The sequence below is a fragment of the Onychomys torridus genome, chromosome X (assembly GCF_903995425.1).
Source record: "Onychomys torridus chromosome X, mOncTor1.1, whole genome shotgun sequence".
Lineage (NCBI taxonomy): Eukaryota > Metazoa > Chordata > Mammalia > Rodentia > Cricetidae > Onychomys > Onychomys torridus.
In genome coordinates this window covers 130,512,227-130,526,117 of record NC_050466.1, presented here as the reverse complement: position 1 = coordinate 130,526,117, position 13,891 = coordinate 130,512,227, and the positions used below count along the sequence as shown (strand labels likewise).

The window sequence follows — 13,891 nt, the reverse complement described above, 5'->3', positions numbered from 1 at the left end:
GGTCAGCCAGAACTATATAATAGAGAGACCCTGACTCCAGAAAAAAGACAGCTATAGATAAAATCTGATTTTATTTTTTATTTGTATCTTTTTAGTTCAAATTGGAACAAATTCATTTAGTAAATTTTGTTCCTTAAATCCTCCAAATCTTTCAATAATCCTTAATAGATGAGGCTGGAGAAGTAGTTCAGTAGTTAAGAGCACTTGCTGCTCTTGCAGAGGCCCCGGGGTTCAGTTCCTTGCACCCACATGGTGGCTCATAACTGTCTGTAACTCCAGCTCTAAGGGCTCTAACGCCCTCTTCTAACTTCTATTGGCATTGCATACGTACAGACATACATGCAGGCAAAATACCCACACATGTAAAATAAAGAAAATTTTAAAAAATAATAGTCCTTAATACATTCTATAAAATATACATACTAGGGTGTGATGGAAATAAGTCACTTTTCATATAATTGGTATTTCAAATCACATTCACAAATATTTCAAAGAAAATTAACAGCTGAGTGTGCTGGCTGGGTCCTAAAATCCCAAGACTGAGGTGTTCAGGTCATCTTCTATTACACAGAGAATTTGAGGCCTGCCTGGGTTATACAAGACCCAGTCTCAATAAAAACGTGTGTGTGTGTGTGTGTGTGTGTGTGTGTGTGTGTGTGTGTGTGTGTGTGTAAAACAAAAATAAAACCTTAAAAAAACAGGCAGTGGTCAAAACTTTGCCCAAGCCCATAGTTGACTCATCATCTCCATTCTAGTCCTATACAACTGACAAATCTAATACCCAGACAGTAAACTGTAAAATACTAGTCACCAATAACACTCTTAGCAAATGATGTGCGCATTAAGGTTGCAAGTCCAAGATCACCAATCTTCACAGATCCAGTGGGTCCTGTGATGAAAATGTTGTCACATTTCAAATCCCGGTGAATAATAGGAGGGGTCCTTGTGTGCAAGAATTGCAATCCTTTTAAAATTTGCCTGCACCAGCTTCTTAAGACCTTTGGCTTCATGACTTTAAATCGTTTTAAGTACCTATACAAAGAAACAAAGATCATGTGTAAACAAACATTCCCAGATTATTCTATAAATACCACTATGAATTAGTTGCTCTGCTTATTTACTTACTATGAATACTACCCTTGAACAATTTAATGTTTTTGATTTTTACTTACATATTTGTTAATGTATACATATGTGCAACTGCCTGTGGGGGTCAGAAGAGGACACTGGACCCTCTGAACCTGGAGTTAGACAGCTATGAGTTGCCCAATGTGGATACCAAGACTTGAACTCTGATCTCTGGAAGAGCAGCAGGTACACTTAACCATTGAGCCATCTCTCCAGCCCCTGAATTATTTTCTATTGTCTGCTGCAGAAAAAAAAAACCCTCATTTTCATCTAATCTTTCAGTGATTTACAGTCACTTTACAGGTCATTTAAGTTTACCATCTCACCTCATAGACCATCAAAAAAAAAAAAAAATGGTATGACCTACGCCAAAAGATATTTTACAAAGTCTAGTACTTTTAATTCAAAATAAAAACCATGTTAGAATGAGTTTTTGGAATAGTAGCACTATTTTAAAAAGAAAGCCCTTCTCTACATCTAAATAATTACTTATACAGTCACTGGAGGACATAGCTATATAAAATTTTACTGGAAAATGTTGGGGAAAATGTACACTTCACATTTAATTATTTACAATTGATTATACAATCAATTTATACTAAATGAAGAGTTGGTTACAAACAAAAGATTATATGTAGTAGTTATTCCTTACAAGATGTGTAAGTTTGAGCAAACCCTCAGCAAGTTATTATCTTTTTAAAAATGCAATCATAGTCTATAATAATTTTTAATTCAAATTTTATGATATCTCTGAAACATTAACTTTTGTGGGTTTTTTTTAAGATTTTTTTTTTATGTGTATGAGGGTTTGCCTGCATGTGTATGTTTTCTAAGTGAGTGCTAGGCACTCACTGATGTCAGAAGAGGTCATTTTTCCCCCGGTTTAAGCCATCACATTGGTGCTAAAAGCCTTTGCAAGAGAAACAAGGGCTCTTAACTTATAAGCCATCTCTGTACTCCCCTTTTTTGTGTTTTTTGAGGCATGGTCTCATGTAGCTCAGGCTGGCCATGAACTCATCATGTAGCCAAGAATGACCCTGAACTCCTGATCCTCCTATCGCTACTCCCACACACACACACACACACACACACACACACACACACACACACACACACACATAAATTCAGTGCTAAGATTAAAGAAAGGTGGGTGCCACTGTTCAAGTTTTATGTGGTGCTGGGATTGAACCCATGGCTTAATTCATACTAGGCAGCACTTAACCAACTGAGCTTCATCCCCAGGTTCCCAAACATTACCTATTCAGGCATTGCATAGTCTAATAAACTGCATTAATATCCTGATTTTTCAATCTGAAATAGATTCTACAATAGATTCTTTTGTTGTTCTTGTTGTTACAGTACTAGGGATAGATCCCAAGGCCTTGTACATACTAAGTAAGTGCTATTTCACTGAGCTATAGCCCCAGCCCCTCTACAAACCCTTAAGCCAGAAAGTTTATAAATAACATTTATGATTCCTTGAAATGATTTCCATCTCAACTGGTACTAGCGGAGTCAACTTACGTCTTTAAGGTTCCTGATGTCATTAGTTCAGTCACTAACACAATACATTTCTTTCCTTTTAATATAGACTCCCAGGAATCATAAAATCGAACTATATTGGGATGCTGGAGGCCTTTCAACATCTCTGCTTCTTCTTTGAACCGTTGCTGCTCAGCTTTAGTTAGTTTGCGGTCCTAAAATGCAAGAACAAGTGCCAAATTAATAACACAGACATTTCCATGCACATCTCTCATAGCTCAACTGAGTGCCTTACTGTATGCATAATGTCTTACACCTACCAACTTTTTCTCAGTATCTATAGAATCACAGCTATTCTTTCTTAATTAAATTGGCTCTTTAATCAGGTAATTCAACTACTGTTGCATTTCATAACTATGCTATAAACACACCTATATAACATCAATATCTTAAGAGCTTTGGGAAATAGTTTGGTGGTAGAGTGCTTATGTTATCTCAAAATGAATTGACAAAAAGTAATAAAATATGTAATTGTGATGTTTCCCTAAGAAATCTCCAAGTTTTCATATCTAGAAGATCTCTAAAAATCAGAACAAAAATAAACAAATGGTAATGAGACTTAGACATTTATTCCAGTTTAATTTCTGGATTGTTAAAATAAGACTGCTCTAAGCTTTCAGACAGAAACATTGGGCTACTAACATAATGAAAGACCTTCAAATAGGCACTAGACCTCTAATCTGCTACATTCATTAAAGGCGAAAAGTCATAGGTGCAATTCTTATAAAATCCTGAAGGACTGTGATCCTAAAATTCTGAAGTCAGACAAACTATCATGTTAAGAAAAGAAAAATGATTTTATTTCTAGAAATAAGGAGAGATAAAACATCCATGCCATATAACTCTTCTGAAAATATTATTCAAATACTTCCAATAAAAAAAATGGGCCAAAAAAAATTGGGCCAAGTCAGGTGTACATCTTTAACTCCAGCACTCGGGAGACAGAGAGAGGCAGGTGGATCTCTGTGAGTTTGAGACCAGCCTGGGCTACAGAGTAAGTTCCAGGACAGCCAGGACTGTTACACAGAGAAACCCTGTCTTGGAAAAAAACAAAAACAAAAGAACAAAAAGGTCAAACTTTTATCAGGGCCAAGAACATGTGATGAGACAGGTCACAGACCCTAAAGGAGAACTTGCTAAATGAACATAGTATGAAACCAACTCCTAGTGACTTACTGTTATACCCATAGATTAGCACATCTCTCATCCCTCATCAGAGAAACTTCTTTTAGCAGTAGATGGTGATTAACACAGAGACCTACAACTGACCAACATGCAGACAACAAGAGATTGCAAAGTGTTAAGGCCAAAATGGGACATCTATAGCACATCGTGCTCCTCTTAAAGCTCAGGGATCATTGCAGAAGATGGCTGGAAAGATTTACAAGAGGTGGTGGGTGACTACAACAAAACAGTGTTCCTAGGATACAACAGGGAAGCTGCATAGAAGAACTCCCAGCAGTTGTGACAGCATGCACACCTGTAGAAGCTCAAGCCAGACACAGGGAGTATTTTTAGCTATCACAATAGGTATACTGAAGATATCAGATTATGGCTTTAATTTTAACTAACAATCAACAACCCAATTAAAAGAAAGACTTGAAGAGCGATTCAGGGAATATGGCTCAGGTATTGAAGAAATGATCAAATGAGGCCCTGGGTGTGGTCCCCAGCATTGACAGAAACAACTGAACACATTTCATTAAGTAAGTTACACATATGGATCAACTTTGTTGGCTGGTTTTATTCGTTTATTTTTTGGGGACATGATCTCATTACATGGACCAGACTGGCCTGGAACTCACAGAGATCTGCCTGTCTCAGCCTGAGTACTGGGATTAAAGTTATTTACTACTATATCTGGCAACATCATATGATATCACCCTTAGGTTTATCACTGTTGGAAAGAGGTGTATTGTTTTTTTGTTTTGTTTTGTTTTTATGAGACAAGGTCTCATGTACCCAGGATGGCACTGAAGAACTGAGCCTCCTGCCTCCTGCTAAGATTACAAGCATGTACAACCATACTGTGCTTTGTTTTTTACCCTTTAGAATGGGGTCTGTCTCTCTCTCTCTCTCTCTCTCTTGCCCAAGTTGGCCTCAAATTCATGATTCAATTACCTCAGTCTTCCAAGTAGCTAAGATTACAGTCTATGCACCAATACTCTACAAATTTCTTTTTAAATAGATACCTACTTTGTTAAGGTCTCCTACTGCAAATTTGCTTAGGTGTTTTGGGTTTTTTTATTTTTTTCAAATAACAATCTTCACTTTTAATTGCATTAAATTTGTATGTACATACTTGTGTGTGTCGCAATGCATGCAGCGGTCAGAGAGATTAATATTCTAATATTACACTAGACATTTTTTATCTATATTTGTGGAGAATGCTAAAATTGTTGTTAAATGTATTTATTTGGGTTTGATTGTGTGTACAAGGGATGCCATAGAATTCATGTGGCGATCATAGACAACCCTCTAGAGTCTGATCTTTCCTTCCACCATATGGGTCCTGGGGATCGAACTCAGGTCAACAGGCTTGGTAACAAGTGCCTTTAAGCTTTTAGTCACCTCTCCAGTGTTGATAGTTTCCTTATAAAACCCTAATCTGCTTTTAGTAGCATAAGTTGGACTCTGATTAGCTTTTTGTTCTGCTGTCTTAAGGTAATCAATGCTCTGGAAAACTCAGGATAGTGAAGGCTTATGCCTCTAGTCATCCTATCCTATGTAACAGAAAAATCAGAGACTCAAATTTTCCAGGAAGATATTTTATTTTCAACAGGAAATAGAAAGTCTCTTTCTTATATTTGTACTGTTCTATTTTCTAACATTATTGATTTTGCTAAAATAGTAGCAATATTGAAAAAAGGTGCTAACAGTCATGATTATCTCCTACTAGATTTTCATAAATAAAACAGGTATATGAACCTAGAGCTTAAAAGACCATTTTAGGGGGCTGGAGGGATGGCTCAGAGGTTAAGAGCACTGACTGCTATTCCAGAGGTCCTGAGTTCAATTCTCAGCAACCACATGATGGCTCACAACCATCTATAATGGGATCTGGTGTCCTCTTCTGGCCTGCAGGCAGAACTTTCTATATATAATAAATAAATCTTTTTTTTAAAAAAAAAGATTATTTTGTTTTAAAGAAATTGTTTAAAATTCAGGGATTTCCATACACACACATATTAGTTTTGCTTTTTAATTAAGAGTATCTGAAGAATTCTACCTATTATCTTCTCAGCACCTACTAATACAATCATATGTTTTATTGGTAAGTTTCCTAGTATGGAATTAGTTTTAAATTCCTTCTTTCTCCTATTCTTGTATTTTGGAGATATTAAATCTAGGGCCTCACACATGCTTAGTTAGTATACTCACGAAGCTATACTCCCCAGCATGTTTTTAAATTCCTAAAACTTACAGCAAAAAACTATGATTCACTAGTGAATTCTATTTGTTAAAATTTAACTAAAGAATTTAATTAACTACTGCATTCATATATGACATTAAGTTATACTTTTCTGTTTCTTGTACAATATAAGGATTTAGTATAAAGTACATAGGGTTATGAAATTATTATTGTCATTATTGTTGTTTTTTCTGAGACAGAGTCTTTCTATGCAGTCCAAGTTGGCTTGAAACTCATGATCCCCCTGCCTCTGCCTCCTAAGTGTTGGGATTATAGGTATATATCACCTACCACCACATCTAGCTCAGACTTCATAAATGGGATACAGCAGTTTAATACTGAAATTTCTTGTCATCTAAATTTTACTATGATTTAAAGCTTTGAAGCTACAAGCTCCTGATGTAAGGTTTGAATTTTGTTTTTCCTTTTTTAAATTATAATAAGAGTGGAGACAATGAGTAAGATTGGGGATTTTGTATTCAAAGGATACAAAAATCTCAATTACATAAGAGTAGTTAAGGCTTTCTGTGTATAGTATGGTAAATATAGAAAAAAATAATATATTGTACATCTTAAATTTGATGAGAGTAAATTTCAAATGTTATCACTACAAATATTTAAAGATACGTTTGGCTTGATTTAATTATTGTGTATTATTTTGTAATTATTGTGTATTATTTGATCAATCATAAGACCACTATAAATATACAACTGCAATTTATCATTTTATAATTTAAAAGAACAAAAATTAAACTTAGAAAACTAATGTACTGCCAAGCATGATGGCTCACACCTGTAATTTCAGCACTTGGGAGGCTGAATCAGGAGAATTGCAAGTTCAAGGACATCCTGAATTGCATGAGTCACAGGCCAGCCTAAAATACAGTGAGATCATTTTTAAAACAAAAACTGAAAAAAGTACTGATAATAATCTTTGTTGAACCTTAACATCTTACTATATTTCCTTATAATTTTTAAATGATTGAAACTTCACATAGTTGAAGATCCATGTGTACTCTTCCTTGATCCTACCACTTTCTTCCCTTTCCCAGAAACAAACACTATCTCAGTTCATGAAGGTTTTTAAATATTTAAAAATTACATGTGGCCAGGCAGTGGTGGTGCAAGCCTGTAATCCCAGCACTCGGGAGGCAGAGCCAGGCGGATCTCTGTGAGTTCAAGGCCAGCCTGGTCTACAGAGAGAGATCCAGGAAAGGCACAAAGCTACACAGAGAAACCCTGTCTCGAAAACCAATAACTAAATAAATAAAATAATTAAATAAAAAATAAAAATTACATGTGTTCATAATGCTTTGTTGTTGGAATTGAGCCCAAGGCTAAGACGTATTATTCTCTACCACTGAGTCTTCAACAACAGTTTATCAATGTTAACATTTCAAAGCTTTTGTTGTTGCTGTTATTGACAGTGTTTCGGGCAGGATCCTACTAAAGAAATAGCACAGGCTAGCCTCAAACTCATGATTCTCCTGCCTCAGCCTCCCAAGTGCCACCAAAACGTAAGTTATGGGCTTTTAATTGATCTTTATAAACTATTAAATATAATTTCATAATATTATGTCCAATATTTTAATCTTAATTTCCTCTTTCATAAAAAAATTCTATTCTTGCTTCTCTTTGCTTGTTTATATCTTAACTTTTTCCTATCACTGTTTTAAGTTTTGAATAAGCAATAAATGTGGGTTTTATCTTTTAATACCCTCTAACAGTTTGTGTGTGTGTGTGTGAGATTCTATTTTGTTTGTGAGGCTTGGTCTCATTATTTAGCCCTGGATGGTCTCAAACTCACATGGATCCACCTGTCCCTGTCTCCGATTATAGGTATTAAAGACATGAGCCACTATGCCCAGTTATTTAAATATGGAAATACAGCATGTCCACATTTGATAAAGTAAATAATATACTTACTTTTACTTCTTTTATCTTATGACCTCTAATTTTTACTTAGTTTTTCATCCCTTCTATCAATAAATAGGAACATATTGCATTTTTTTCCTTTTTACTAATGGCTTGCCTCCTTTGACATCCAAAAAAAAATCAGACATATTTCTCTGTAAGTACAGTATATGGTTGAAGAGGTGGCTCAAGGGTTAAGAGCAATGGGTGTTCTTCCAGAGGACTTATGCTCAATTCCCACCACACACAACCATCTGTAACTTCAGTTCCAGAGGAACCAACACCCTCCTCTGGCTTCCATGGGTACCAAGCACAAATGTACAGAGACATACATGCAGGTAAAATACCCATACACATAAAATGAAAATAAATATATCTTTTAAAAACAAACAAAAAGGCCAGGCGGTGGTGGCGCATGCCTGTAATCCCAGCACTCTGGAGGCAGAGGCAGGTGGATCTCTGTGAGTTCAAGGCCAGCGTGGTCTACAGAGCTAGTCCAGGACAGCCTTCAAAGCTACAGAGAAACCCTGTCTCGGAAAAAAAACCAAAACCAAAAAAAAAAAAAAAAAACCCAACAAAAAGAAAGTACAGTATTAATTTGTTTCCCCTTATGTTTCTAAACCCCACAGTCACTACAGTAAATAATTCAAAGTACTGAGACACATCATTCCCACACTATCCACTCATACTACTGCTGCTGCTCCAACACCTAAGTTTTATTAAAATGGTCTAGAACTAAAAGTAATACATTGTTATGTTGCCCTCCAAATTTACTCCCTTTTAGCTACATAGTCTTCACTTAGTACTTTTTGTAGTGCTGGGGATGGAATTTAGAGCCTTGTGAAAACCACTGAGCCTTTTGTAAACTTTTGCTGATATTTTATTCACCCAATGTCTACATGTGTTGGTTATCTAGATCAATCTTCTTTTAACTGTTAAATAATTACACTTTGGTCTTTGTAAGTACACAACTATGTCTCACCTTGCAGACAAGTGATATCAAGATTGGCTGGAGATTCTTGGGTTTTGAAGCCTTTTTTCCTTTATTTGTCTGTAGTCTTTTATTTTTTAGGTTCTAGCACTGAAAATAAGAAGTTATGTGCAGGTACAACTCTTTTTGCTTGTGTGTCTAGTTATCTGCCAGAACTTCTACATTCGTTTCCTTAGATGTCTACTTAGGGTACTATTTCTACTTAATTATCCATGTTAAAAAGTGACTACTTTTCCTCATACTCAATTGCCCTCTTAGGGGTCCGTAATTTACTAAGAAGGGCACTAGATGCCTTACCATCTAGTGACGACATTAAGAATGATGGAGGTAGAGAAGTCTTTCCCCAGGAGCTAGCTATGCACTAAGATGTTATTAGACACCAAGGAAGACTGCTCCCTGTCCTCCTAAACTGTAAAATCTTAAGATCTAAAGATTTTCCCAATCTGTAGACTAAAAAATCAACCAGCCTACCAGTCTTGCAGCTTCCCTCATACTTTTGAGGGGTCAAAACTAAGCAAGGAAGCCAGCATTTCTTCCCATAAATTATGTATAGACTAAATGTCTATGGTTCCCCTTCAAATGTTGATGCTTCAACCTGACAACTTTGAGGAGTCAGTTAGTTCTCTCCTTTCACCATATGGGCTTTGGAGACTTGCACAGCAAGAACTTCTGCATTCTTGGACCATCTTGTTCATCCAGGATATGTGTGACAACATCAATCCTAAGAATATTATGCTAAGTGAGTAACAACTAGACACAAAAGAACAAACACTGCTTATTTTACTTCTATGAAATACCTAAAAGGGGTAATTCAAAACAAAAAGTAAAGCCAGGTGTGGTGGCCCACACTTTTAATAAAAGGACTCAGGAAGCAGAGGCAAATGGATCTGTGAGTTTGAGGCCAGTCTGGTCTATGTGTGAGTTCCAGGCCAGCAAGGGCTACATATTGAGGCTTTGTTTCAAAAACAAATAAACAAAACCAGTAAGTAGAATCATGGTATCAGAAGTTAGGGAGGGTGAGAAATAAAGAATTAATCATTTAATAGTTACAAAGTTTGTATTTGAGATGATAAAATAACTTCCACCCATCAACAATGAGGAGAGCTCTTAGTGCAAGAAAGGCAAACTAGAGAGTAGCAATAGCAAATGGAGTTAGCATAGAGCTATTAAAATGCTAATCTAAAGGCTGGTTATGGTGCTTCATGCCAGTAGTCCCAGTGCTAAGAGGGCTTGGGCAAATTCTGAGGTCAGCCCAGGGTACATGGGGAAATTCTACCTTAAAAATATAATCTAGTCTATGGAAATGAGCCATAAATATTGCTGTTCCAAAGTGAGATCATAAAAAAGCAATAAGCATAAAGTTTTGTTAGTGTTATACTTATTTATATATAAGTATATATAATAGTAAACAGATAGTGATAGTAAACAGATGTAAAATTCAAATTCAACAAATAGAATCAATTACTCCACAGTACACTAAAAATACTATCTTTTTATAAATGTTAACTAAACATTTAATCAATTTTAATATGTAGAATAGTAAAAATATACACAAAACCTTTTCTGAAATGTAGACTAAGAGCAAGATGACTAATCATCATAGGTCTTTTATTCAAGATAAGGAACATATTTTTAAGAGAGTGACTGAACAAAGACTGCCTCCAGGGCACCCTGCTCTAGCAGAGCTACCTAGGGAAGTGTTTTCCCAGGTGCAGCCTCAAGACACACAGAGTTTACTGAAACTGTTGTCCCAGTAGGATCTTGGCACTATCTACATGGTGCTGGTTTTGTAGGCACGCAAAATGCAAGAGTTGCAATGTTGGGGAGCCCTTGACTCCAGAAAGCTGCTGATGCCAGGAAACTCAGCAGTGTCAGGTGTTCTACCTGGAGCTCCTGATCAAGCTTTTCATGAAACTGGGAAGGTGAAGCCGACATTTAAACAGGGACTGGAGATGCCAGAGCCATGCAACCTCTACTAAAGAAGCTATGAATGCTGCAATCTACTGAGTTGAGTCAGAGCTACCCAAGCCTGTTAGAACCCAGATGAAGCAACCATGAGCCCTGAATACCAGAAACAGAAATACAGGGTTTAGTGTTCGCCTTACTAGGGTTTTGGTCTTGCTTTGATCTGATCTTTCCTTGTTACAGTCCTTTTAGAATTCGAATTCCTTTTAGAAATGGAATGTTTGACATGTGACGCTGTATATTGGAACTGTAAAATTTGCAATTTTTTTTTTTGCACTTTACACAGTTAAGAGACTGATTTGAATCTCTGAAGAGACTGTACTTTGGGATTTTTTTTTTTTTTGGTTTGGTTTTTCGAAACAGGGTTTCTCTGTGTAGCTTTGGAACCTGTCCTGGAACTCATTCTGTAAAGATTCTGGAGATTCTTAGCAAGGGACTAAACATATTTTACATTATTAAAAATGAGATGTTTGAAGTACTGTGGTTTAAAAGTAACGTGTTTGGATATCAAATTGACAAGAGATGAATTACAATGGTTAATTTGATTGTAAGGTTGATCAGATTAAACACATATAGGCATCAATAAACCATACCTCTGTGTAAGGGTGTTTCTAAGGAAAAATTAGCTGAGCAGGTTAAGATCCAACCTGGATGTGGGTACACCATTCCATTGCCTCGGTTGCAGACCAGATAAAAAGGGGAAAAGGGGAAAGCCAGCTGAGAATCAGTTGTTCCTCCTTTCTTTGCTCCCCAATCTGCCTTCTGCTCCCACAGCCATACATTCCTCATCCCAGTGAACTCTATGCAATGAGTCACATCCAAGATTAGGAATATTTCTTTTCTGAAAAGTAAACTTTGGTTTTATAGTCTCACTCTCTTAATGTAAACATCAACAATGGTCTACAAAACAAGATCATGCTACGTGGATCATTTCTACAAATGTAAAAGAAATAACAATGATATAAAAGCTATATAAAATAACTTGTTCAGGGGCTGGAGAGATGGCTCAGGGGTTAAGAGCACCATCTGCTCTTCCAGAGGTCCCAAGTTCAATTCCCAGCAACCACATGATGGCTCACAACCATCTGTAATGAGATCTGACGCCCTCTTTTGTATACATAATAAATAAATAAATCTTTAAAAAAAATAACTTGTTCAGGTAAGGATAAATAATACCTTCCTACAAAGTATCCTATCATTGCTTTTCTTTTTTAGTTTTTTATAGCATAGGATGGCCACAAACCCTTTATGTAGCCTCCACTTTATGAGATTAAAGGCACTACTACTACCATGTCCAGCTCAATGAATGTTCCTATCATGAACTTCTTCAGCATTTTACCACTATTGCTTATTAAATACTCAAACTTGTCCCAAGCTTTACAAGCATTATCTCTATGTTTTATTTCTTTTTTCTTTTCTTCTTCTCAGTGTAGCCCTGGCTGTCCTGGAACTCATTTTGTAGACCAGGCTGGTCTTGAACTCACAGAGATCCTCCTGCCTCTGCCTCCTAGGTGCTGGGATTAAAGGTGTGCACCTCCACCACTTAGCTAAAAATAGCATAATTTTGACACATATACATAAAACTATAAATGATGAGCCGAGCGTTGGTGGCACATGCCTTTAATCCCAGCACTTGGGAGGCAGAGCCAGGCGGATCTCTGTGAGTTGAGGCCAGCTTGGTCTACAAAGTGAGTTCCAGGAAAGGCACAAAGCTACACAGAGAAACTCTGTCTCGGAAATAAATAAATAAATAAAACTATAAATGATGGAGTACCCTCTTTGACCAGACTACTTAATGTGCCTAAACCTCAGATCTCCTATCTGAAAATAATAATCTTTATCTCATACAACTGTTGCCAAAATTAAATAGTAAGAATTTGTATCCAATTAAATTTTAATTTTGTGATAAATACAAAGTACATAATACCCATTGTTGCTAACTATACTAAAACACCTCAACTACAAAGTCTATTGTGAAATTTTCGGAAACTTAACATACATATTAAACAAAGGCCACACAAAGCTAAGAGGTAATGCCAATTGATAAATGTAGAAGAAAAGTAGGAAATAGAAAGTTGCTATTTAAGCAGAAGAATCACAAGTTCAAGACCAGTTTGGGCCAGCCTCGCATAAAAAGCCCAGAACACCATAATTACAGTATAGATTACCTGTGTAAACACACCAAAGAGCACCAAAAACTAGTGACTCAAGTTCTAAGAAGTATTTTACAGTGTCAAAGTATATATTCCTAAGACAATCTACAAAGGAGGAAAGCATAACTTCATAGTAGGAACAATATGATAGATAATACTGTAGTCAAGTGGTCAAAATTACATTACTATGTATCAACACCATGTATCCCCTGCTTTCACAGCCTGAATAGAGGAACATAATTTTTGTGGAAATCTTGCCAAAAATATAGAGCTTAGCCAGCCAACCATGGTAGTGCAAGCTGTAATACTAGCATTTAAGAAGCAGAAGCAGAAGGATTTTATATTTATGGTCAATATAGTTTACTTAATGAGTTCTTGGTCTTTGTAGGCTATATAGTGAGACCTCATCTCAGAAAGAAAAAGAGAAGGGATGGGAGGGAGAAACTGTTAGTACCCTTTCAAAGTTCAAGGAAAAACTGCTAAATAGGAAGGGGGAACATATAAGTAAACACAGTATAGAAACGTGAATATGATGATAGAAGTGAAAAGAGAAGAAGTATTTGAGGGGAAATTGATATATTCTCATTAAGTTCAATATTTTAGTTTATAGTATATCTTTGTAACTCTTTTGTAAGTAGAAAATCATCTGAAAATAAGTGCAAAAAGAAAAATGAGGTAAAGGAGTAGTACCTCTGTTTCTTTCTACTTCTAACCCTCTCATTTCCTTTAAACAAACCCATATTTAACAACCCTTTCATCTTTTGCTAACTCCAATCTCCAAAGTTT

General features: G+C 36.2%; 1 protein-coding gene across 1 annotated transcript in view; it reads right to left on the bottom strand.

The window, feature by feature from the left end:
• The window catches only part of Wnk3 (WNK lysine deficient protein kinase 3), a 125,776-nt gene that overhangs the window by 76,220 nt on the left and 35,665 nt on the right, over window positions 1–13,891 (bottom strand). Inside the window, exons 3-4 of the mRNA XM_036174445.1 lie at window positions 2,653–2,825; window positions 812–1,032 (exon numbers count right to left, since the gene is read on the bottom strand). Of these exons, the coding sequence (XP_036030338.1) occupies window positions 812–1,032; window positions 2,653–2,825 (394 nt within the window). The remainder of the gene's footprint in view (window positions 1–811; window positions 1,033–2,652; window positions 2,826–13,891) is intronic.